Source organism: Hyperolius riggenbachi, chromosome 4 (genome assembly GCF_040937935.1).
Source record: "Hyperolius riggenbachi isolate aHypRig1 chromosome 4, aHypRig1.pri, whole genome shotgun sequence".
NCBI lineage: Eukaryota > Metazoa > Chordata > Amphibia > Anura > Hyperoliidae > Hyperolius > Hyperolius riggenbachi.
This window is the reverse complement of record NC_090649.1, coordinates 130,877,683-130,904,870: the sequence shown is the minus strand read 5'-3', so window position 1 is coordinate 130,904,870 and position 27,188 is coordinate 130,877,683. Positions and strand designations below refer to the sequence as shown.

At 42.9% G+C, this 27,188-nt stretch overlaps 1 protein-coding gene across 4 annotated transcripts in view; it reads left to right on the top strand.

Moving 5' to 3' along the window:
- The window catches only part of NGEF (neuronal guanine nucleotide exchange factor), a 269,544-nt gene that overhangs the window by 235,064 nt on the left and 7,292 nt on the right, over positions 1-27,188 (top strand). For all 4 annotated transcript variants that reach the window (XM_068280688.1, XM_068280689.1, XM_068280690.1 and 1 more), the window contains 6 exons: positions 17,365-17,439; positions 20,286-20,375; positions 21,650-21,813; positions 22,906-23,061; positions 23,309-23,388; positions 24,805-24,909. In XM_068280688.1, the coding sequence (XP_068136789.1) occupies positions 17,365-17,439; positions 20,286-20,375; positions 21,650-21,813; positions 22,906-23,061; positions 23,309-23,388; positions 24,805-24,909 (670 nt within the window). The remainder of the gene's footprint in view (positions 1-17,364; positions 17,440-20,285; positions 20,376-21,649; positions 21,814-22,905; positions 23,062-23,308; positions 23,389-24,804; positions 24,910-27,188) is intronic.

Sequence of the window (27,188 nt, the reverse complement as noted above, 5' to 3'; positions counted from 1 at the left end):
TTCTCCTCGGAGCTCAGTCCCAGCACTGTCACATACCTCTTTTTAGAACATCCAAATTGAGCAGATTGATGCTGAATAAATGGAGCGTTGTTCTCTGTAAACAGACGCAAGAACAAGTTTAGCGCAATATGCTGGTCTGTGTGTTCAGAATAAACATGCAGTGCTGAAGTTTAGAATTCTGGTGTAAAAATTACAGCTCTTTACAAATGTAGTCTACCAGCTAGTTTTGCTATTTCTGAGCACAGGCGCTACACAAGTCAGACAACATTCACTTCGCATCATGTACCTGATATGCAAACGCAATGAAAATAGCCAGCAAGTGACATCCGTGTGTTTTGGCACAATGCAGCCATTACCGCGGACCTGAACTCAGAACTTCCTCTTTGCTTTAAAAGATACACAACAGCAGCATAACCTTTATAGAAAGACATTTCTTTGTTGGAGCTGATACAAATCCTGCAATAAATCTGCAGTGTGTCTAATCACCAATATAATTTGATCTCAGGAAGTAGTCACAGATGAGGAGGGAATTAGACAGGCTAAACTCTAAATACATACAGGGTACATTTCTTTATGTTTTCCTTCTGTCCTGTGCAAGAGTTCAGGTCCAATGTCAAATTACTGTCACTGCTAAAGTCCAGGCAGGCAACTTCTGGAGAGGTGTAGGGTAATGGGTCACTGTTAGTCTCAGATTCTGGCATGTTAGGCCTAATGTACATGGACAATCCATCAGAAGTTAATGCTGTGTATTTGCTGTTGTGTTAAAATCCACATTCATGTGTGATGGCAGTGTAGATGAGAGCGTCTTTAGCCATTACTTTTCCCATCATCAATGCAAACTGCAACCTGCAGTGTTTGGGCAAAGTTAAAATAATTTAAAACCCCGGTAGCACTTCAGTTTCTGATATAGGACACCTACTGTATTTTTCGCAACAATCTATTAACCCTTCGCACTCTCGCATGCAAATGTTCAAACAAATGCATTCACAGATTTACTCATCCAGGCACAACTGTTGTCCCTACAGCTAAGTTAAAAGCCAGGGTTTTAGTTCACAGAACAATGCATTCTTATGCTTAGTCACCTATACTGCGCAGAAGTACCCAGGTAAACATAGGTGTCCTAACTCTGGCCCTGTAACATGCATAGTGCAGACATGCAAACACATTCATTGCATCAAGCCTATCAATGGATTAGGAGCACACATCCTGATGTCCTCTCCTGGGACAGACGGGGCATCTTACAAATCGCACAAGGGAGCTAGTGTTATGTGTCCATGTGCACCATGTACATACACCAGCATAAGCTGTGTGCATGCTGACAAACACATACAGGGGAAGGAGGGAGTGCACTGAATTAAACCCTAGCCACAGGGGTCAGTAACAAGAAAAAAATAAAATAAAACCGCGGCTTTTAACTTAGCTGTAGGGATAACAGTTGTGCCTGGATGAGTGAATCTGTGAATGCATTTGTTTGAACATTTGCATGCGAGAGTGCGAAGGGTTAATAGATTTTTGCTGTTTTCTAGCCACACCCCCTTCAGCACCTCCCTTTCCTAAATAACTTATTTAATGTCCTAACTAGAGGCGATGTGCCTGGATATATGTTTTTTTTTTTTTTTTTACTGTATTTTTTGGACCATAAGACACACATGCGCTATCAGGTCACGCAGTGAGGGGGCGGAGTAACCTGGAAGAATGGAGGATTTCGGAACAGAAGAGCAGGGGAATTGCGGGTAGAGGAGGAAATGTTGGAGGAGGAGAGGACTTTGTGGGGGAGAGGCAGCACTTGATTTCTTGCTGTGGTAGTGATGTTTCTGGGAGCCCAGAGACATCACCCTCTAACACTGCTCCGGGAGAGGCAGTTATCCACTCATCTCTAGGGTTTTCAGGTCGGGGTCCGCACTCTGCACTTCATGGGAGGGGAAAAAGTGAGTCATTGTTGCATACATTCGGACCATAAGACACTTTTGGGGGAGAAAAAAGTGCATCTTATGGTCCAAAAAATACAGTAATTTTGATTTCAGCCAGAAAAGCCATTTTCAGTCGGTGGACATATCTCACTCCCCCCTCCTGATCAGATCTACAGGATGAACTTACCTAGCTTATGACCTTGGTTAGGCTGGATGCCATTATGCACATTGAAAAGGGGACAAACACTTGGAGACCTTATATTATACATGATTCTCCCCAGAGACATAAATAGCTTCATGGAGCCATTCAAATAACCAGAGTGGTACGCATTGCAATACTTGCAGGGTACCTTGGGGAGACTTGAAATTCGGTCTTCTCCTAACTGTTTCTTATTTTTGTCTAGAGAACCACACGGACTGGACAAACTTTGTGTTGTCTCTTTTTCTGGACCCTTGTTTTTTATTTCTGTTTTTACAGTTTTTCTTTTGATAGGAGGGTAAAGTGATATATATTTTTGCAATGAGGGGAGAGATAAAACTTTCCCCATCCCCCCTCCCCTTCATTTCTATCTTGTTCTTTCTTTCTTTTTCTTATGCTGTTCTTGAGACTACCTTTGCAAATTGTATCTGTTTGGTTTCATTGAATTACTTTGTAAATTGTTGTGGTAAAGATATGGGCACTATAGAAATGGATAATAGTAATAATAAACATATTGACTCCTTCAGGGTTGGCAAAGTGTAGCCATGTGGAGTACATGTGCAGAGGCGTATCTACAGGGGTAATATCGACAGAATAAAAATAGTATGATTCCACCCCTAAACAGTCCAGCACCACAAGTACAAACAAACAAGAAACGGGGCTTTCTTAGACTGAGTATATTTTCTTATTGTTTATTCTTCATCCATAATGTCTTCAAACTGCAGTAGATACAAAACCAGACCTTCACTTCACATAAAAAAGACTGCCTGACGTGTTTCACGGCCAAAAGCCGCTTCCTCAGAAGCACACTGTATACAAACATTACTTTGGATACAAACATACGATCAATGGTACCGTAATCTAAATTCTATAGAAGTAATGCACTCAACGATAATCCCATGTATGTATGGGCTGCAGGAGACCCTATCCATTGACTCCACAGGGGTGCAGGTATGGCACGTGCCATTACTGGGGGCGCTGCTCTGTAGCATCTTTGGTGTTCTCCATACAGATTCTGTTTTTTATCTGGAGGAATATTCTGTTGCCTGGTTAAATGTATTGGGGGGAACAAGCTGCCTGTTCTTTGGGGGATATGTATAGGCTGACCTATAGGTAATGCTTCACTTCAGCTTGGATATGACCAATTCAATGGAGACTTCCTGTTAAAATATTTGGAGGGGCACCCCCCTCCTCCGTGGGGGCAAATTTCAATGTTTGCCATAGGCACAGTTTTCCCTAGATACACCTCTGTACATGTGGTTTGGCACTGCTTCAAAAGCCGCAGCTACTTTCTCCCTGCATGAGAAGAGTTGCAGACACTATTCATACTTATAATGTACACAGGCTATAAACAAGCAATAGAATCTGTGCAAAGGTCACTGATGGCCTGCAGGTGAGAGCACGCAATGCAGAAGATATATGACCGTGGTGTTTACACTGGCTAGTAGTGCTCCTGAGCATCATAACCACAGCGCTGTTTAATCACTGTCTTCCTACTGCCTGATTTAAACCTAGGCAGATTTGTTTACAAAGTTCCACAAGAAAACAGATCTGATGTTTTGAGAAAATTGTGTCAGGCCTAGAGAGACCAAAGGTTGTTGTATACAGTCAGGTCCATAAATATGGGACATCGACACAATTCTAACAAATTTGGCTCTATACACAACCACAACGGATTTAAAATGAACGAACACGATGTGCTTTAACTGCAGACTGTCAACTTTAATTTAAAGGAAAACTTAAGTCAGGAAAAAAAAATGACATTTACTCACCCGGGGCATCCCTCAGCCCCCCGAAGCTGGATGGTGCCCTCGCAGCCCCGCTCCGATCGTCCTGTCCCCGCCGGCGGCTACTTCCGGGTTCGGCGACAGCCGCCGACAGGCTGGGAACGCGGCTGATTTTCCGCGTTCCCAGCCGCTATATCACCCTCTATGCTGCTATAGCGTATATATATACACGCTATAGCAGCATAGAGGGTGATATAGCGGCTGGGAACGCGGAAAATCAGCCGCGTTCCCAGCCTGTCGGCGGCTGTCGCCGAACCCGGAAGTAGCCGCCGGCGGAGACAGGACGATCGGAGCGGGGCTGCGAGGGCACCATACAGCTTCGGGGGGCTGAGGGATGCCCCGGGTGAGTAAATGTCATTTTTTTTTCCTGACTTAAGTTTTCCTTTAAGGGTATTTACATCCAAATCAGGTGAGTAGTGTAGGAATTAGAACAGTTTGCATATGTGCCTCCCACTGGTTATGGGATCAAAAGTAATGGGACAAAATAATAATCATAAATTAAACTTTCACTTTTTAATACTTGGTTGCAAATTCTTTGAAGTCAATTACAGCCTGAAGTCTGGAACGCATAGATATAACCAGACGCTGGGTTTCATTCCTGGTGATGCTCTGCCAGATCTCTACTGCAACTGTCTTCAGTTCCTGCTTGTTCTTGGGTCATTTTCCCTTCAGTTTTGTCTTCAGCAACAGAAATGCGTGCTCAATGGGATTCAGGTCAGGTGATTGACTTGTCCATTGCATAACATTCCACTTCTTTCCCTTCAAATCTTTGTTTGCTTTTGCAGTATGCTTTGGGTCATTGTCCATCTGCACTGTAAAGCGCTGTCCAATGAGTTCTGAAGCATTTGGCTGAATATGAGCAGATAATACTGCCCGAAACACTTCTGAATTCATTCTGCTGCTTTTGTCAAAGTCAACATTTAAGAGAAGACTTCACCAGAGTAAATACAGAGCGTTCACCACAAGATGTAAACCACTGGTGAGCCTCAAAAACAGGAAGGCCAAATTAGAGTTTGCCTTGGGTACAGGCCTTTAGGAAGGGGTCACACTTGCAAGGACGTTTTTCCGCAATGTGAAAACACACATAGTGCTTCTCTATATAGATTCGAAGTGAAGATGTATATTGTGCGTTTTTCCAAATGCTGGAAAGTAAATACCGTCACCGTTGCTTTCTTTCACTCACCGCTTGCGATTCTCTATTGCCGACAGTTAGCTGCTGTCTCACTTCAGTTAGTCCTTTAAAGTGGATCCAAAATAAACTTTTACTCATTGCATAATTGTGTTCCTTACATATAGTTTATAGGGCATTCCTCAAACCCAAAATCAAAACCAAAAAAAAAAAGTATTTTCCTTAATACTCAAATTCCCTATAAACTAAACAAGCCTCGCCCACAGCTTCTCCAGAGTGCCTTGGCACTCTAAGCCTTAGTAGCAAGGGCTTACGGGAGCTCAGTCTGGGCAGGAGGAGGAGGTTACTAGCCAGAGATTTCAGAGGCAGAGGGGAGGAGGAGAGGGGAGTAAAGTTTTCAGAGGCTGAGGGCTGGATATACAGATCAGCTTGCCTGTGTGTAATGTGACAGTCAGAACATTGTCGCTCTCATTGTATCACAGGAATAAATAATCATAAACTGTTGAAGCTGTTTGCAGCTAGATTTGCTGTGTAAACTTTAGATAAGCTATATAGACAACTTAATTGTTATAGTTAGTTTTTCATCTTGTATCCGCTTGAAGAATGGTCACTCTTTTTAGCTCATTAGTTCAGTTTTTGTACTTGTTGCCCTATCGGCACATAGACTGGCTCCAAAATTCCAATGTACCGTAGATTCTGAAAGACACTTGACCTTTTTACCAGTAGAAACAGAAACTGTTGACAAAGTCCTGAGAGTTTAACCAGTGAGATTAATTTGAGAGAATTATAACAAAAACAGGAACTACAGAGGATATAGTAAAAAGAATGCCACCTTCAGAATATAAACCTTTATGTCGCTTTGCAGCCTAAACTAAAGACACACACAAATTAACTATTTTTCCACTTACTCTGTAACAGCAACATTTCAGGAAAAAAAAATAATGTATTAAACACCAGAATCACTGAATTACAGAATCACAGAATCACTTAATTACAACCTTGGGTCTGTTGGGATATTTCTCTACCAACTCTGTATATCTAGACTGTGCAATATTTGCTCTCTCCATTACAGAACTTTCGGATGGTTACCAATAGTGAATTACAAACTTCAAGTCATTTCACCGATTCTCAATGGGGTTAAAGTCTGGGCTTCGACTAGACCACACAAGGACATAACTGTTCTGTCCTCTAGCTACTGTGTGGTTAATTTTGTTGTGGCTTTGGGTCATTGTCATGTTGGAAGGTGAACCTTTTTCTCATTGACAACTTTCTGGCAGAGGTTTGTAGGTTTTCTTCAATATTTGCTGGTATTTTGCTCCATTTGTTTTCCTTTCTATCCTGCCAAATGCCTCAGTTCCTACTGCTGAGAAACAACCCCGCAGCAAGATGCTTCCACCTCCATGTTTTACTGTAGGTTTATTGTTCTTTGGATGTTAAGCGGTGTTAGCATTTACTGCTGAGGCAAATAGTGTAACTTGCACCTCATCAGACAGTAAAGATCAAGTAAAATTGCTATTATTTTTATTACTATGCATTAATTGGTGACTCTTTTTCAGTCATCCTGTAAAGAGAACATAAAAACAAATAGCATGACTGCTTATCCCGCAGCAGGGCCCATGGTGCAATGTCCTTAACCACATTCTAGGGACAACTTGAGGTAAGGCCAGTTAACCTTTTAGAAAAGTTTTATGATGGGGGAGCAACCCACAGCCCCATTGAAATGCCACACAAAATGGGAATATAGAATCTCAATGCAGGTAGAGCCATGACCAGGACAGAGACTGTAATCCTACAAGGTAAGGTACAAAGCTCTTGACCATCTGCCTGAAGAGAGCCAGCTGATATGAGAATAATGTAATGAAGAGAATCCGAGCCTGAGATATCATTTAAATCCAATCCTTTCAATCAAGTAGAGCTAAAGGTGTCAACTGAGCATGTAGTAGTGTTTTCTATTTTAACCAACATTTTATCTTGTCATATAGTTTTTAGTAATAGGCATGAGCTCTTCTTGGATATTGTGTTCAATTTTAAAATTTGATCTGCTTTTACACCTGGAGACCAGATAAGGCAGATAAAAATAAGCATGATAGTCTACATACATCAGTGCATAAGTGAAGCTTAACCACTGATTATACGGAAACCCTTTTGAAGCGTTTGTTTCTGTGTTTTTCAAATCTGTAGGTGATCCATTTGTTCTACTGACTCTTCCCTGCTTGGGTTCTGATTTAGATCTATAGTGGATTTTCCCAGAATACAGAAATAAGCCTGAGGAAAGGAGAAAACACGACTGATTATAGAAGATAACCTTGAGTTAGTTGACTTCATGGAGTAAAGTTCACCATGTTGTAAATCAATTGGGAAATTCCTGTGTTTATGGACATTTATTAGGTTAGGTATCTATTTCAGAATCTTCAGACTTCTGTTTGTTATCTGAGAAATAGTATTGTGAAAGTGGGGCTAAGAACCCATACACACCTGTAACTGAGATCGCCCCAAAATGACTGGCTGTGATTGTCTCGGGAGCCTTTCCAATTGTGTAAGGTGTTACCAATGTCTGCAGACATCTTGCGAGTAATTGAAACTCTGGAAAACCATGGCCAAACACTACTGTTCTTTCTCATCATTGTCATCTGCAGCCCACTCCCACTGATCCTTTCACCCCAGTAGCATGTTTGTACATCAAGACTGGTGGCAAAATGATTAGAGATGACCTTTTTGGATTACTGATATTGACAGCATAAGCATATACTAAGCTTTAATGTAATTACCCACTCCTTGTTGATGGGTAATTTGCACTTTCTTTTGGTTCTTTTTTTTTTATTGGCAATCAGGTGTAATCTGTTGAGGAATCTGTACCAATTTTTAGACCTCCCAGTTTTCAACATTCTCACCCGTTTTTTTTTCAGTGTTATTTGCCTCTTCTTTTGGCGTGGGTTCATCTCATTATTTTTTGTTACAGATTGCCCAGCAAGCTCCTGATGAACCAAAACTCTGAGGTGTGTAAGGGGCTAAATAGGACCAAAAAGCCTCCTTACTAAAAATGCTATGCAAAACAGAAATTTACCTTATCATACAAAATGTATTTGCAATTATTCAGGTTAGGGTGAGCTTATGAGGTCACAATGCATCACTGCTGAATATGCAAATCATCCTTTTTACCTGAAAGCTAAACACACCTCCAGAACCGCTTGGATGCAATGATGTGTCCGCTTGTTAATTGTACAGAGCCACACTAATCTCACATGCATACAGACTGTTTTGAACTGGTTGGTCCTCATTAGTGCATTGCATGGATTCATATGGCTCTATTTTTTTGTGAAAGCAGCATAGACACAATAAAATGGGTAGTTCTGTTCCACCCCAAAATGCAGCAACAAGCAAATTCCACCAATGAGAAACACAGGGTTTTATACGAACAAATTCTCTGTTTATTCTTCAATCAAATATCTTCAGAGTTGCGGACAAAGCGTATGGACACAATTTCAGGATTCCAAATCACATAAAAGACTGCCTGACACGTGTTTCACGGCCAAAAGCCGCTTCCTCACAGGCACACAGTGTACAAACACATCAACTGTGGACCATAAGGAATGGATAGCCGTAATCTGTGCTCTACAGAGAATAGGTATTCAGCGACTATTCCATGCACGGTATACGCATCCATTGACTGAGAGGAGCCTCTATTTTTTGTGCTACTGTTTCTAATGGCTACTATGTCTTTTTTTGTTTTTACATTTTATTTTTTACTGTAAAGACCTGAGGAAGAGTTACTACAGCTCAAAACAAACTAATGTTGTTACCTGAATACTATTTAAGTTACTCCAAGTCATCTCCATTTCATTATATGACATTTTCACAAAGACGTTAATTGTCCTAGTTATCGATGGAAAGCTATTATATAATACTAGTTGGCCTAAGCCCGTTTCAGAACGGGATGTAGGTCAGTCACCGTTGCCACCGCCGCATGCCCCTGCTGCACGCTCCCGTGCACGCACACACACGCCCACCCAACCCCCTGGCCCTGTCCTCCCCCTGTCCCAACAGCTGTCCGTGCTGCACATGCTCAGTAGCGCAAACACACGGACACAGATACAGGGGACGCAGGGACACTTGTAGATTATTATATAGGATATATATATATATATATATATATATATATATATATATATACTCATTTTTATGTTTTTGTGAAGATCATTAACATGCATAGTGCAAACATACAGTGCATCAACCTATCAAAAGATCTGTCAGGATATGTGCTGCTCAGGGTTGGGCTGAGGCGGAGGCGAGAGAGGCTCCAGCCTCAGGTCACAGTGTAGGAGGGGGCGCACAACTCACTCAGCTATCATTCCCCTATTATGTTTGAAGCAGAGAGAAATAAGGAAAGGAGATACATGGCAGTGACTGCAAGCCAGATAACTAGAAATCAAGGTGTTGGGGGGGTTGAGGGCCCTGGGGTGCCTCTTATGGTGGCCATACACTTATAGATTTACAGCAGATTTGATCATCAGATAGATTTCTGTCAGATGCCTGTCAAGTCTAATCTGATGTGTGCCACAAACTAGGAATAGATTTCAAAATGAAATCTATTGGAAATCTATTGAAAATCATTGTAAATGCATTATTGGACCATTAGATCCGATGCAACGGTATGGGCCATCGATCTGTTGCCAGCAGCAGATCAACCTAGATCTTCCATCCTGTCAGATAGATCAAATCGATCGATCGAAGGCTGAAATCGACCAGTGTATGGGTCCCTTTTGTCTAATAGCAATCAGTGTATGACGGCTGGGGGAGGAGCACTTTGTCTCAGCCTAGGGTGCTGGAAGACCTTGTCCTGGCTCTGGTGCTGCTAATCTTTTGATAGGTTAATCCACTGTATGCTTGCACTGTGCATGTTAAAGGGCCAGAGTTAGAACACATGCGCGCTCTCGAGAAGCCTCTACACGGTATACAGTTGTTTTCAAAATTATTCAACCCCTAATGCTGTAAAGGGTTTTAGGGAATTTAGTGTACATTTGTAATTGTGTTCAGAATGAAATCTTACAAGGACTTTTTAAAGAACCAAATGCAACTAAAATGGCATCAATTGTTTTTGTAATACAGTATTAAATGTTTTTTTTTGTGATTTCTTCATTGACACAATTGTTCAACCCCTTAAAGGGATACTGTAGGGGGGTCAGGGGAAAATGAGTTGAACTTACCCGGGGCTTGTAACGGTCCCCCGCAGACATCCTGTGTTGGCGCAGCCACTCACCGATGCTCCGGCCCCGCCTCCGGTTCACTTCTGGAATTTCAGACTTTAAAGTCTGAAAACCACTGCGCCTGCGTTGCCGTGTCCTCGATCCCGCTCATGTCATCAAGAGCGCGAAGCGCAGGCCCAGTATGGTCTGTGTCTGCGCAGTACACTCCTGGTGACATCAGCGGGAGCGAGGACACGGGCGTGCAGGCGCAGTGGTTTTCTGACTTTAAAGTCAGAAATTCCAGAAGTGAACTGGAGGCGGGGCCGGAGCATCGATGAGTGGCTGCGTCAACACAGGATGTCTGCGGGGGACCATTAGAAGCCCCTGGTAAGTTCAGCTCATTTTCCCCCGACCCCCCTACAGTATCCCTTTAAAGACTACCACTCTTAAGAACAGAGGTTCATTCAAGTGTTTTCGATCAGGTATTGAAAACACCTGTGGATGTTAACGAGCAGCAATCAAGCATAATAAGCACCAATTAGGCAGATTTAAAATGACTGTGATACTCAGCTTCTTCTAGAAATTTACTGGTGTGTTTACAAACATGGTGAAGTCAAGAGAATGGTCCAGGAAGACAGATTTCTCTTCACAGGAAGGGTTATGGCTATAAGAAGATTGCAAAGATGTTAAACATACCAAGAGACACTATAGGAAGCATCATTCGCAAATTCAAGGCAAAGGGCACTGTTGAAATGCTACCTGGTCGTGGCAGAAAGAAGATGCTTATTCGACTGCTGTGCGCTACCTGAAGCGCAAAGTGGAGAAAAGTCTCCGTGTGACTGCTGAGGAACTGAAAAAGATTTGCCAGATGCGTGTACTGAAGTTTCAGCTCAGACAATAAGGCGTACACTGCGTAATGAAGGCCTCCATGCCAGAACTCCCAGGCGCACCCCCTTGCTGTCTCCAAAGAATACGAAGAGTCGACTGCAGTATGCCAAAAGTCATGTGGACAAACCACAAAAGTTTTGGGATAGTGTTCTCTGGACGGATGAAACAAAATTAGAACTGTTTGGGCCCATGGATCAACGCTATGTTTGGAGGAGGAAGAACAAGGCCTATGAAGAAAAAAACACCTTACCTACTGTGAAGCATGACGGTGGGGTCAATCATGCTTTGGGGCTGTTTTGCTTCTGCAGGTACAGGGAAGCTTCAGCGTGTGCAAGGTACCATGAATTCTCTTCAGTACCAGGAGATATTGGATGAAAATGTGATGTAGTCCGTCACAAACCTGAGGCTTGGGAGACGTTGGACCTTTCAACAGGACAATAATCCCAAGCATACCTCCAAGTCCACTAGAGCATGGTTGCAGATTAAAGGCTGAAACATTTTGGAGTGGCCATCGCAGTCACCAGTCTTAAATCCGATTGAGAACTTCTGGTGGGACTTAACCACTTGAGGACCCACCCTTTACCCCCCCCCCTTAAGGACCAGCGCTGTTGTAGCTGATCTGTGCTGGGTGGGCTCTGCAGCCCCCAGCACAGATCAGCGTGCAGGCAGAGCGACCAGATCGCCCCCCTTTTTTCCCCACTAGGGGGATGATGTGCTGGGGGGGTCTGATCGCTCCTGCCTGCCGGGTGTTGCGGGGGGGGCACCTCAAAGCCCCCCTCCGCGGCGAAATCCTCCCCCTCCCTTTCCTACCTGGCCCCCCCTGGAGATCCGGGCTGCACAGGACGCTATCCGTCCTGTGCAGCCAGTGACGGGACGTCCCCTGTCACATGGCGGCGATCCCCGGCCGCTGATTGGCCGGGGATCGCCGATCTGCCTTACGGCGCTGCTGCGCAGCAGCGCCGTACAAATGTAAACAAAGCGGATTATTTCCGCTTGTGTTTACATTTAGCCTGCGAGCCGCCATCGGCGGCCCGCAGGCTATTCACGGAGCCCCCCGCTGTGAATTGACAGGAAGCAGCCGCTCGCACGAGCGGCTGCTTCCTGATTAATCAGCCTGCAGCTGGCGACGCAATACTGCGTCGCTGGTCCTGCAGCTGCCACTTTGCCGACGCGCGTTATGAGTGCGCGGTCGGCAAGTGGTTAAAGAAAGCAGTTGCAGTGCGCAAGCCTAAGAATGTGACTGACCTGGAGGCTTTTTCTCATGAAGAATGGGCTAAGATACCCGTAGATCGCTGCAAGACACTTGTGTCAAGCTATGCTTCACATTTTAAAAGCTGTTATAACTGGAAAAAGATGTTGTACTAAGTACTAAGAATGAATGTCACTTGGGGGTTGAATAAAACTGATAATGATGTGAGCAATAAAAAGACATTTGTGGTTATTTCATTATAAATAGTCTGTTATATTTGTCTGACTTACAAGTGCCTCTTTGATTTAATTGTAAACAAGATGACTGAAATGATCAAAATCAATGTCAAACTGGCCAAAACACTCAATTTCAGTGGGGGTTGAATAATTTTGAACACAACTGTATGTGTCTACACAAGAGAATGTATTATTTTGTAGCGAACACCCGGGCTTCTAACGTAGCTGTAGGGATAGTAGGGGTTCCTAGATGATTGATTTGCCTGAGAGTGTTTGCATTTGAGTGTGCAAATTCATTTTGCTGTTTTGTTGACCGCACCCCCATTGTACTTTATTTAAATTTCCTCACTTGAGACAATGAGCCTGAATTCTGTGTTTTTTAGGGTGCTCTAGAGCATCTAGGTCTAACAGCCCGATATTAATTTTGCTATGAAGCCATGCAGTTACTGTATAAAAGTTAACAAAAGAGCGATAACAAGCACCTTTTTGCGTTGCACATGCTGGTTACAGCATACAGAGATTTTCTGAAATAGCAGGCTTACTAATTTCTCATTTCTTGCTGTTCCTGCTACAAGTTCTGCCCATATATAGACACTGCCAATAAATAGTAGCCCACAGTTACAGTTTTTGCTACAACATGATCATTTAGAACCATAACCCTTGTGAGAAATGACTAGTTAATTACACAGAATTGCATTTTCATTGTAAGCTGACGCTGGGTAAACTGGAAACACACAGATCACGGAGCGCCTCCGCCTGTTAGAGAAGCTAGCCACTTTTTGTGTTCTGTTAAAATGATCACAGGCTGCGTACCTTCCTGGTTTCTGTCTGCATTATTATCTGCTTCACGTAATATGAATTCCAGCCACTCCCTGCTATAAATGGCCTTACATCTCATGCGTCATATAGCAGTGTTACGGATCACAACACATGAAAGCTTTGTTAATGAATTGCTATTCAGAGTATATGAGTGGCTGTTTATGTGTGTGTTTATACTGGAATACATACAGATAGCTTCAGTTTTACTGAATGATGATAGGAAGCTGCTAGAAAAACTGTATAGACGGTTTGTCTTTTGTAGTGCATTACTGTCCTTGCTTTACAGTGAAAACTCAGCTATGTAGAAATGCCATAATGCAGATTGTAAAATGCGCAAAAGCCTTTAAAAACAATGGTAACAAAAACATCCAAACATGGTAACAAAAACATCCAAACAAGACTTGGTGATACAATCAGTATAGTTTTTCAGGGGCATAACTAGAGGGGAGCAGTCCCTACGGGGGCCCCAACTACTAACCTTCCCTTCCTCCGATACAGAGGACTATACTACACATCAGGTGGTTTTGTGGCTACACTTGGTATGGGTGTAAAGATCATGCTGACCACACTTGTCTTTTGACCCTTGTGAGATGGGCCCCAAGCCATGAAGTTCGCCAAGGAGAGGCAAGGGAAGGGATGGTAACATTTGGGGGCCATAACAAGTATAGCTGGGGGGCCCCATGCATTGTAGTTACGCCACTGATAGTTTGCCCTTACATGGAACCTGTCTCGACAGATATTACCCGGCACAAGCAAGTATTGTGCCCGAGCGTAATACTGCCAGACTGCTGCTGTGATGCCATTCATGGCACATCGGTGATGCTGGCAGGGGAAGTGTTCAGCCCCATATCTAGCTCTCCTGGCATGTAGCACCTTCCCGGAACCTGAACTTTGACAGATAACAACCCAACTAGCAGGTATCTTATAATTCAACCAATCTTTCAGACAGATTGATTTATCATTATTTAACTATAGAACATATTGTACTAGATTTAGTGAATGCTCATTATTTCTGCATAAATAAGGTTCATACTTCCCTAAGCATTAGTTGTATGTATTAGGGCCTTAATCTATAAACTGCTGATTTCCGGTCCTTCTACAAAATGGTTTTAGGTCCATTTTCAAAAACATTATTTTAAACTGGCATAAAACTCTGACATAACGTTCAACAAAAATGTGTTTTGCTACTTTTTATTATCCATGCAGTTACCATATTTGCTTTTGAGCACAAGTAATATTGTCCGTTTACAAATTACAAGTTCCCAAAAAACAGTTTATCTGCTCTGAAATATGTCATTCCATTTTATTGCATAGCTGCTGTATTTATATGTTGTGATCACTTCTCTGCACTCTCTGCTTCTATGTGTGCAGCTCAGTTTCAGCACTGCTGCTAATGTTTACTAATTATAGCTGATAAAGGAATGTAAACAAGAGATAATGTTATCACCTCTTTAGATTAGGGAACAAACTTTCCACTGAAGAAGAAAGTGCTGTGTTTAACTGTTTGAATGCTCTTCTGTTGCAATTTGTATTTGTGGTAGTAGGTTAAAGGCTGTAAATAATCTTTTAGAGCAAAGAAAGAAGAAATGCTTAGTTTCATACCACTTTAGTATTGATAAATACTGGCCTTAAAGAGAATCTGTACTCTAATATTCTTACAATAAAAAGCATACCATTCTATTCATTATTTTCTCCTGTGCCCCTCTGTGCTGTTTCTGCCACTCTCTGCTGCAATCCTGGCTTGTAATTAACAGTTTTAGGCAGTGTTTACAAACAAACTAACCAGCTTCTAATAGGCTCAGCTAAGCATAGTGTATGAGTCATTCAGAGTATGCAGGGGGCCTGCAGAGGGTGTGTATCGCTTCTACCAATCACAAGCAGCCCTGCACATTCCACACAATCAAGCTTTAGCCCGACAAACAGGACAGAGGAAAGATACATTGATTTATTACAGAGACAGTGCAGTTAGGAAAGACTGTAGTAAGCCAGAGCAGATTAGAACAGGCATAGGAACTTATAGGATAGAAAACTAAGGCTGAAAAAATTGTTACAGAGTCTCTTTAACTGACCAGATAACTTGGGTGTTTAGTGGGGATTATAAGGCTGGGAGTCAAAACAGGAGATGATATAGTAGCCAAGTCTGGTTGGAATTACAGCCAAAGTTCAATACAATATAAGAGAATCAGGCTACTTTCACATTAAGGTGTTGCAGTGTATTGCATCGGACAATACAAATGCACTGCTAACAAGATGCAATTGTATTGTAATGGTGCGTTCACACTGATGCGTTAGCAGTGCGGTGTGATGCAATCCTTTGGCATAAAGCAATGCATACAGTGTGGAATCGCATAATGTGCTTGTTAGCAGTTGCAGTGAAGCATACTTTGTATGTACTGTATGCTTTGCTGTATGCATCGCACCGCAAGCACAATGCGCAATGCAGCTTTGCCACACAAGGGTAATTTGTATATATTAAAGGATGTGCAAATAGAGTTGTGGTAGTGCCTGATGCAAGTTTCATGACCAACAAAAGCCACCTTCTCAGAGGACAAACGAGTTAGGTATGATTCCTCTACCACGTCTGTCTGGCTGGATTAAAATACATGCAGCTGATACAAGGAGGAATATTGATGGGGCACATAGGGCCATTGTGGATTAAAAAGATTTATGTTCAGTATATTGATGCATATGAAATCTACCAATCAAAACAGTGTGTGCTAATTGAATTTGTCTTACATGGAGGTTAGAACGATAAATCCTGATTTGGCTTGTGTATGTGGCCTTTGGTAGATCCACTTCTTTAGGGTTATTGTTTTGCTGCAACGGCCAGTTTCTTGCAGAATTTGCTGGTTCAATTCAGACTTTACCAGAAGTTCCATCAATGATGCTGAGCTGTCCAGATATAGCACAACAGTCTCAAGTGATATTGCCTTGCCACCACCATGTTTCACAGATGGAATAAGGTTCTTAGGTTGGAATGCAGTATTGCCTTTAGGCAAACATCACACCTTTAAAGTCTGTTTTTAAGCTTTTAAGCTCCGTTTTTCACCATGCTCATCCCTTCACTTCTGCAATACTGTTTTGGCTTTTCCATGTGATCTCTAGCAAAGTGCAGACAGGAAACCGTGTTCTTTCTGGATAGAATAACTTCCTCTTTGCTCTTCTGCAATGCACATTCTAGTACAGCGGTCACCTAATGTTAGATTCATTAATCGTGCTACTTGATTATACCTCTTAGTTTTGGATAGTGCACAGAGTATTTTAATGCTGTCTGTGCTCCTACTGGGGTGACTTCCAGTCACATGCTGTGTCTTCACCAGTAGCAGAAAATTAGTGGATTTCTCTGACAGTACATGCAGTAATAAAATACCAATAAATGTTATAACCTCTGTATTCTGAATAATTTACTGCACACTACTATATGTCGTTTCGGTTCCACTTTAAGAAAGGTTGTAACATTTTCCCAAATTATTCAAATATAAACGAAGATTGATTTCTTCTTTAGTTAAAAGCTGTGATTTATTTAAAGGAAAAATGCATGTGTATGCGTATGTATAAAATGTACATTTGTTCCAGAGCAAAATGCACTGTACATTTATTTTTTCTTATATCTCTGTCACTTACAATAGATTGTAAAAGTCAGACTAGTCGAAAACCTGTCAATCTCCTCCAGGGGGATTTTCAGGGCTTTCTTTATTTTCAAAGGCACTTCCTGAATAGCAGTTATCAGTCCAACTGCCAAAATAATTTGAAAGCAGGCTGACTGGCATCTTTGTATTGGTCTTTTCCAGGGAGTGATTTTGTAAAGAATAAAGGTAATTCTGGGAATCCCCCATGAGGAGATGAACTTGTCTAAAACCTACGACATAGGAGAAAAGTAATTTATAATGCACTTCACTCAGGGGGATGTGTGCTTCCTATACACGTGTATTTTACATTTTTTAAAAACATTTACATTACCGGTCCTTTAAACCATTATTAAAACTGAGAAGTAATGTTGCTTTTCCCTGTGTGTAATTGACAGAACATCTTGACAAAGGTTGAGGAGCGGTCAGAGCGAGAGGCTTCAGCCCTAGAAGCACACAGAGAGCTGGAGAAGGTAAGCAGCACTCAGCAGGGTCAGGTATAAATCAGTTCAGAATAATACAAGCAGGAAAGGTTGGGAAAAAACAGCTATTGTAAAAGCTTCAAAGCAAACTTGGAGAATTAAACTGTGACTCATTTGATAAAAATGGCCTGCACTGCTGTAAGAGATTTATAAATAGTACAGTACACATAATGGAGAACAGAGAGCCGCGCTGAACCCAAATTTAACTGCACAATCAATGAGGCATAGGATGTTAATGTAGCAGAGGGCAGCTCTCGGAGGCCCATCTCACTATATTGTGCTCGTTATTGCATTGCCGTCATTTTCATTATACGCTTCATAATGTGTAGAGGAACATTCACGTTTGGTAAACTATACATTTGAAAGATTTCTCAACACGTGATTCTATTCCTATAAAGCTGCCCGCTGCTTTCTTACCAACAGATTACAATGCTGTGAACCAAGTGTAAGTCAGTCTGACGGCTCGCTCACACTAGGGGCGTTTTTGCCCTATTTTCAAGCGCAGGAGGCTTTCAAAATTGCGCCCAAAAAACGCTGGTGCAATGAATGTCTATGAGAAGGTTCATATCAGCGCATTGCATCCACTTTGCGGTCCGCAAAGCGGTGCCTGTACCATTTTTGGGGCGTTTTTGCTATAATAGAAGGTATAGGAAAAACGCTCACAAAATCGATTTGCATTGCATTTATTGTTTTCCGGGTTCACTTCCTGACTTGCGTCAGGGAGTGATTGAAAAAAAAGCTCTGGAAAAGCGCTTTGGAAAGCGTTATTAACAAAAACACAGCACGCAGCGGAGCATCGGGAGGCACTAAAAAAACCACGCACAAAAACGCAAAATGCTTGCATTTGCATTTTCGTATTTAGATATGATCAAGGCCTCAGATACCTAATATAAGGCCTGGTTCACACTTAAACCGCTGTACTAACGGAACAGATACGAACTGATCCAGTGTTCACCTATGGATCTGTTCACATCCGTCCGTTCAAACGGATCCGTTCCACATGATCCGCTGAACGGACTGCAACTTTCCTGCTGGAACAATGTTTTGGGACAGCTGAGGCCAGCAGAACGAAAACGGAAGCTGAAGCACTGCTTTGGTGGCAATGAGAATATGGAATGTTTGTTCACACTAGTGAAGAAAGGGACCGTTGTAGGGGCTAAATCCACTTGAGGGGGCTGCAGTGGCTCTGCACTGGCGACACCTCCTTCCAACATAGTGGTGCAGAGCGGCCTCGGGCAGCGGGGGGAAGCGGCCTGCATGCAGAGGGTGGCAGCCGCTGCTGGGCAGTGCTATCTGCCTCTCCCTTCTCTGTGGCAACGGAGTGGTGTGAAGGCAATGGAGTGGTGTGAACAGGCCCAACGGATCAGTAGCAGAACAGAAACAGATCTGTTTCCACGGATCTGGTTACCTCAAAATGCAAGTGTGAACTGGGCCTTATAGGAAGATAAATCTTTATAGTAGCGCTTAAAAAGGGGATTTATTAAGCAAATATTGCTAGTAATTATACAAAATGCAAATAATAAAAAACAAATATTCACTCCCTTTATGCACACGCACACATGCATGCATGGAGTCCCCCTTTAACAGCCCAGCTGTCTAATGGCAATGTAATCGCAAGTGTGGTGCGGTGTGCACCGTGTCCCATGCAACAGTTGAAAAGGTAAAACTATAAAACAATATGCTAAGGTGAAATTCACCTCACGTTTTCAAACATTCCAGTAAGCAAAATGATTGCTCAGATATCCTCCTCCCTATGACTAATTAAAAAGAAGTTTGCAAAACAATGCATTATTTGCACAGAGGTTCTGCAGCACTTGTGCTGATGCGAATTCGCATCCATATCGCTATAGCCATGCCTTGCACGGCTATGGGGTCTTGGATGTGTGCTGCAGCATGCATCATATTTTTTCCTGCACGTGATACAGTGAAACCTATTGATTTCAATGAGCTGCGATTACACACCCGAAATCGCTTGCATAAAATGGGCGTGATTCGCGTCCAGTGGAAATGGGCCCTGTGTTTCCGAACTCTGGCCCTGTAACATGCATAGAAGAGAAAACAAAGGGACACTATCTGTCCTCTCCTGGGACAGATAGTGCATCAAAACTAACCTCTCAATCGTGCTACAATACATTTCCACTCTCATCATATGCTAACACCAGCGAGAGATGACAGTGGTTACAGGACTGACAGAGCACTGGAATGAGCCCTGGCCACAAGGATTACAAGATACAAAACACACAGATTCCAGGCTCATCTCCCTAATGAGGACACGTAAATATAAAGCGAACCTAGAAAAATATCATCTATGTAGAGTTTAGGATCCCATAGTGCCTTCCTGGACCTCTTCCCATGTCCTTAATCCACCGCTCTCCCCACATGAAAGTCCACACCTTAGAGAGTCCTGTTGGCACTTTGGAGACGGACGCATCCCTGTTGTGCTTGCACAAGAGTGCAGTGGGTTATTTGACTATTGCTATTTGATTGGCCACACCCCCTTTAGCACCTCCATTTTCTTTAAGAGTCCTTATTAGGGAGATGAGCCTGGATTCTGTTTCTTTTGCAAATTACCTTCTTGGCACTACCATAGGCAGCTGCTGGTTTCAGCTATGGCGGCACCCACATCACCAGGTGTGCCATGCACCCAAATTCTGTACTTCTGAAAATGTCTCCAAAAGCCTCGACATCCTCTCTAAGTCCGCTAATTCACAATTACTAAATGCACCATCAGTATTTACATCTATTTTGGTTTAGAAAATGTACTGAAACATGACTAGCCTTTGTAATAAACGTGGTGTATGTCAGCCAATCCTGTTATTACTGTTTGTTCCCTCCAGCTTGTGCGGGCCTGCAATGACGGAGTCAGGAAGATGAGTCGCACAGAGCAGCTCATCAGCATAGAGAAGACACTTGAATTTAAGATCAAGGTATGGAAAAATGTAACTTGTTAAAAGAAAATGATTGTCTACACAAAAAATGCTCTCTAAGCTTGTGTAGGCGAGCCGTATATTGCGTACTATGCGTACTTTGTTGTAAACAGTGAGAACAGTTGATCAATAATCATGGAGCCCTTCTTACATCGACATGTTTCGATAGTTGGCGACTATCTTCATCAGGATGAGGGATACCCACTTGCCACCACTTCCTGCTTTTTATAGACATCCAATACATCAGATCTCCGCCTCTCCTTAAAGGGATACTGTAGGGGCTCAGGGGAAAATGAGTTGAACTTACCCGGGGCTTCTAATGGTCCCCCGCAGACATCCTGTGCCCGCGCAGCCACTCACCAATGCTCCGGTCCCGCCTCCGGTTCACTTCTGGAATTTCAGACTTTAAAGTCTGAAATCCACTGCGCCTGCGTTGCCGTGTCCTCGCTCCCACTGACATCACTAGGAGTGTTTAGCAAAAGCCCAGTATGGTCCGCAACAATGCCAGGCAACTGACATGGTTTACAAGGAAATAAATATGGCAGCCTCCATATACCTCTCACCTCTGCATCCCTGGGTTTTTACCCCTTAAAGTGGATCCGAGGTGAACTTTTACTCATTGCATAATTGTGTTCCTTTCCTATTGTTTATAGGGCATTCCTCAAGCCAAATACTTTTTTGTTTTAATATGCTAATTCCCTATAAACAAAACAAATCACGCCCACAGGTATTCAGAGAGCCTTGGCAGTAGCAAGGGCTCATGGGAGCCCAGTCTGGGCAGGAGGAGGTGTTACTAGCCATTGATTTCAGAGGCAGAGGAGAGGAGGGAGGAGGAGGGGGATTAGGCTTTTTTGCTCAAGATACAGATAAGCCTGCCTCTGTGTAATGTTTACAAACAACATGGCTGCTGTCATTGTATCACAGGAAGAAATAATCATATTCTATTAAAGCTGTATGCAGACAGATTTGCTGCGTAAACTATCTAAACTTTAGATAGGATATATAGACAAGTTACTTGTTATAGTTAGTTTTTCATCTCGGATCCGCTTTAAAGGGAACCCAAGTGATTAATCATTTTATTACTTCATTACTTTATTACTGTTTAATTGAAGTGTGATTGGCATGTGCTTTAGTTACTTTTGACAGTAGAATTCATCAAATCTAAAACTGAAAAATCGCTACGGGGCCAACAATAGTGAGAAGAAAAGTACCGGTATGCTTCTCTTGTTCTCTGTGTGTGACTCCTGATAATATGTTCTCCATTTCCTTGGCAGTCTGTCCCAATCATCTCTCACTCCCGATGGCTGCTGAAGCAGGGCGAGCTGCAGCAGATGTCAGGACCACGCACATCGCGTACCCTCCGCACCAAGAAACTCTTCCGTCCAGTATATCTCTTCCTCTTCAATGATCTGCTGCTCCTCTGCAAACGGCAAACTGGGTAATCAGCAATAACTGCAGGTTTTGTAAGAAACTTTCCCAGAGACCAACTGTGTTTCACGCCTGTGATACGGAATGTTTTCTATGGATGGACTTTTATTCTTTGACCTGCTAGTATGGGCTCCTCATTACAATTGTGGTATCCAGCTATTTACTGAATCTGTTGTCTAGTCAGACCCAGCAGAAATTGTAGGACGGGACTGTGCAGCCTTTGAAAGGGTCAGATTGTGCAAATGTATCCCAGCACAAGCATTGTAACGAAAAGCCAATATACCACTCTCTAATACAGTATTAAATTAGTCCAGGGCAGGGACCGTATTCAATTCACTTTATGTCCAAGCAGAAAATTTAGTAGATTTTTTTTCATCTTCTGTTTAAAATAACTTTTTAGCACTCTGGAATTGAAAAAGTAGGTGAAAATGTACTGTCAAAATGATTCTATTTTTTTGCTTTCTGGTGGCTTAAAATACGTTTTATTGATAAGTTGTGAAAAAACATCACCTAGGAGAAAACTTGGGAGAAAAAGGTGAATTGAATCAGGGCCCTTGGCTCCACACATTTGCAAGTATATATCTTGGATCTCTGTCCTAACTAGGGATGGTCAAATAATCCCGAACTGATGCAGGATTATGCAAATTCTGTATGTAAATATGTGTGGCTTGAAAGTGGGCCAATCAGTTTAAACATTGGTGGAACTTCATTGGTCCATTTTCAAGCTGCATAAATTTGCATATGAAATCTACATAATCCTGCTTCAACTCATACTGTATATGGACTTTGATATATTGAAAACAATTCTTAGACTTCCAGACTTCACTAATCTTGCAATGCTCCTTGGGTAAAATTACCAATTTCCATGGTGCTTAGGAGTACACTTTCCAGTGCAAAACAGTGTAAAGATAATAAATGATTTTTCACCTAGCTGGAGGTTACCTTTTTTTATTCCAAGCTACTGATGTAAATACTCAGGAGCCTCTATGACCCTCCATGTTTCTTCAGTATAATTCAAGGCATATTTTCAGTTAGCTGGTTGTCTCATTGCTTTCTAAGCACAGCTAATATGAAACATCTGACATATTTTATTTACTGATAGGGAGCGTTATGAGGTGTTTGACGCGGCAGCACGTGGCCTCCTACGTGTAGAAGAGCTGGAAGACCAGGGCCAGACACTCGCCAATGTATTTATCCTGAGACTCCTGGAGAACGCACACGAGAGAGAGTTCACCTACATGCTGAAAGCTACCTCCCAGTGAGTACAACCCATGCAATAACTACATGCAGGACTTCTAAGCATGATGTACTAAATACACATGAAATACAGTTTCTGACCTGTCATGATATAATAGTGTTCAGTTAAAATACCAGCATGTTATTAGGTTGTTGGCAGTCACCAGATGAACTCCACACAAACCAGAAGAAAATATGCACATTTCATGCAGTGTCCTGGTTGGAATATGTGACTTTGTGTGTAAATATGGAATGGGTATGTCTTTCAGGAGTGAAATGAAACGATGGATGACGTCTTTAGTTCCAAACAGAAGAAGCAAGTTTGTTTCCGTGCACGCTCGAGTTGTAGGTAAGCTTTAAAACATCTTTTCCAGGTTACAGTTTTCTTTCTTGCTATATGTTTTTCTCACACCAGTTGAGTTCTGAAGATAATTCTATAGTGTGCTCGTCATGGTATGTCGCTATAATGATATGTGGCACATACTGACTGCAGAGGGCTGTGTGAAGAGAAGGAGCTGGGTTCTCCATATGTGCGTATCACAGCTGCATTGTACAGTACTACTGCTTGCCAGGAAAGTCCTTACACAGTACACAGCATTGCATCTGCAAGATCTTATTGGATGAAGTTCTATCTCTTAATATGCTAGGTACACACCATACAATTTTCTGTTAGATGGTTCAATAGATAATTTCCAACATGTTGAAAATTATCTATCTGCCTAGCAATTAGGCATTGTCCTACTCAGTAGGAGATAACCAGAAGACAATGCACCAGAGAGAATGACCAGTCTCTACAAAAAATCTAACAGAAAATTGTATGGTGCGTACTAGGCACTCCTACCCTACATAGACATACATGTTCTTCAAGCACGGTCTCAGGAACACTGATGTCACTTCCTGTGATGTCATTACCACTAGAACAGATATCATTATGCTCCTGAACACCTGTGTCTTGTAATTATAGATCCAGTCCTAAGGATTCTGAGATCTTGCCCCCTCACCCTTGTTTTAGTGCTTAGAAAATACAGTTATATTACAGTATTCATAACAGAAACAGACAGATGGGACTGGGGAAGCCTGCTGATCGCTGGCTGAGGGGGGGTGTGTGTGTGTGTGTGTGTGTGTGTGTGTGTGTGTGTGTGTGTGTGTGTGTGTGTGTGTGTGTGTGTGTGTGTGTGTGTGTGTGTGTGTGTGTGTGTGTGTGTGTGTGTGTGTGTGTGTGTGTGTGTGTGTGTGTGTGTGTGTGTGTGTGTGTGTGTGTGTGTGTGTGTGTGTGTGTGTGTGTGTGTGTGTGTGTGTGTGTGTGCATCTGGGCTACTGTACACACACTAGATTCTTGGCAGGGCAATCCTCATGAAACTCTGCTGAGGTGGCCAATATGTTGTGTGCACAAGGCTTTAGTTTTACAAGCAAAATAAGCACAGTTTAATGTGTTTACAAGTATTAGAGGCAGAGGATCAGCAGGACAGCCAGGAAATTTGCATTGCTGAAAAGGAAATAAGTATGGCAGCCTCCGTATCTCTCTCACTTCAGGTGTGCTTTCATGTAATCTAGGTTTGCTGAATCACTTATGAAATCTCAACATGGCGATACTGCAGTAATTCAGGCCGATAGAGTGGATGGAGGTGTAATGGGACTAATTATAGAGTATTGTACAGCCACTCCAACCCCAGCCATTTATGCGATTTGTGAAATAATTTGCATATATTGTCATTTCTGCTCACTCCTTGTCAGTGTATCTCATGTCTGTGTGGTTTGTCCTCAGATTGCCCGCAGGTGCAGTGTGTCCACCCGTACGTTGCCCAGGAGCCGGATGAGCTGTCTCTGGACCTGGCGGACCTGCTGAACGTCCTGGACAAGACAGATGATGGTATGTGTCCTGCTGGAGACAGGCCGGGGTCCCCGGGGACACCTGCAGTGTGAGATTCCTAATAAGAGGCTGACAGATTTCAGGAGCAGAATATGTGTGTGTCACAGTGGCAGGATGAGATTCTTTCAGCGCTAATGATGGAGAATAACTATTTGTGGCACAGTGACACATTTCATCTGCTCTGCTATTATGTGAATATGAAAATAAGCCATTTCCAGATATGCATTTTTGTCATTTCAATATGAAACACACAAGGAGGCTTCATTTATTCTCTGCATTACTGAAAGGTTTTGTTCAGCACAAAAATACACACAATATTTTAGCTGCTTAAAAAATGGAGATTAACCTCTGTATGACCAAAGCTTTGTATGAATGCACTTAGCAAGAATGCTGTGCTGTCCGTTCGCGGATCCTAATGGAACGGATCCAAAGTTAACCTATGAATCCGTTCACATTGGTCTGTTAGAACTGATCTGTTCCGCACAATCCCAAATTTGGTTCTACAGCAATTTTTCCAGACTGCTGGGCTCAGCGGAATGGAAGCTGAAGCGTTGCATTGGGGCAATGAGAAAACGGAAGGTTTCTTCACATTAGTGAAGAGACGAATGGTTCTGTACAGCAAAATCCACTTTGGTGACGGGGGTCCAAGGGGGGGGGGGGGGGGTTCAGTTGGTGGAACCGGAAAGGAAGCCGCTGAAGACAAACTGAGTGAAAACGGATCAGATTGACGGGTAATCAGATCAGTTTTCACGGATCTGTTTGCCACTAATTGCCAGTGTGAACCGGGCCTAAGCCTACACCAGGCTATATGCGCTTGCTTTTCCTGTTTAGGTTGTAAACTGGAGGTTACATGTAAAAAGAACCTGTTGGGGTTTGCATGGCTGTAAACTGGTAGCAAAACTGAAAAAAGACTCTTCTGAGGCCTGGTGATTGGCTGGACTGCTTGGTTCAGAAGCCCACCTAAGCCTTTCTTACCCCAGCTATACCTCCAGCTACCCCTTCCACATGCATCACCGCATCATTTGTGACTGCAGCCACTAGAGGATGTAGGTTGAAAACCGCTGTTTTACCAAATTGTTTTGAGGTTAAATCCTATCATAAGACCAGGTTTGGATTCAAATGGATCAGTGGTCAATGAAAACAATCTTCTACTCTGCATCCATTTCTACTGCATGCAATACAAAATAATTGATTTGAAGCAAATTTGTTCAAAATCTTCCCACTTGTTTAAATGCAAGTTGACTGCAGCACTAATCATAATGGTGGAGCCTACCAAAAATGAATCAGACTTCTTTCACTATAGTATTGCAAGCTTTTGCTCATGTAAGTTAGCACTTCATGAACACTTGTTATGTGCTGGAGGTGCCTGAATCTCATGATTCAGCTGCTATGAAAAGCTGTCAAATAACAATAGGGTTGCCCCTCTCCCTAAGAGACAGAGCTGGATCATCAACAAGGCAAACCTAGACAGCTGCCTAGGGCCTGGAAAGAGTCTAGGGGCCTAGTGGATGCTAGACCCCACTAAATCTTGCTAAATAAAAAAGGAAAAGAAAAAACAGCGGTTGGCAAAAACAGCTATCCTGCCAAGGGCACCTTTTGGCGCGCCAATGGAGGGGCAGAGCTCTGAGACTAAGGGGTGGCATAGACTGCCGCCCCTTAAGTGACTGCAAGCCAGATAACTGCTATTAGAATAAGAGGCACCGGGGCCACCAACACCTTAATCTCTAATCAGTGTGTGACGGCTGGGGTGGGAGGGATGGAGGGGCACACTTTGGTGTCTCAGCCTTGGGTGCTGGAGGACCTTGTCCCAGCTCTGAGTCATGATTTGGTTGCTCTCAGGGCCATATTGTATTCCAGGTGATAAGTAGCTTGCACATGCGAGCTACTCATCACCTTGCCATCGCGCGAGGATTACCGGCAAATCCTATTGGCCATTTCCTTTTGCACGATGGCAGATCATTAGGGAGCATTACTCAGGCAAAAGCCTGAGCAATGCTCACTTTTACCAGGCAATGGGAAGCAAAGCTTTACCCTGTGGTACTGTCCTTCAGCATCATGGCCTCGCTCCCCACACATGCGTGCGCACCCGCCACCATCTCCTGCTGCTGCATCTTGGGGTCCCCTTCAATATGGAAATCCCCAGAGCTCCCGTCAGGCCGCTGCACATTGCCGAACCCCCTCCACATAGCTGCGCCGTCACCCTTGGCAATTTACATACCGCCGATAATCACCCGCCGCCAGTTTCCCGCAAGTGTAATTACAGTGTATGAGCCACTCAG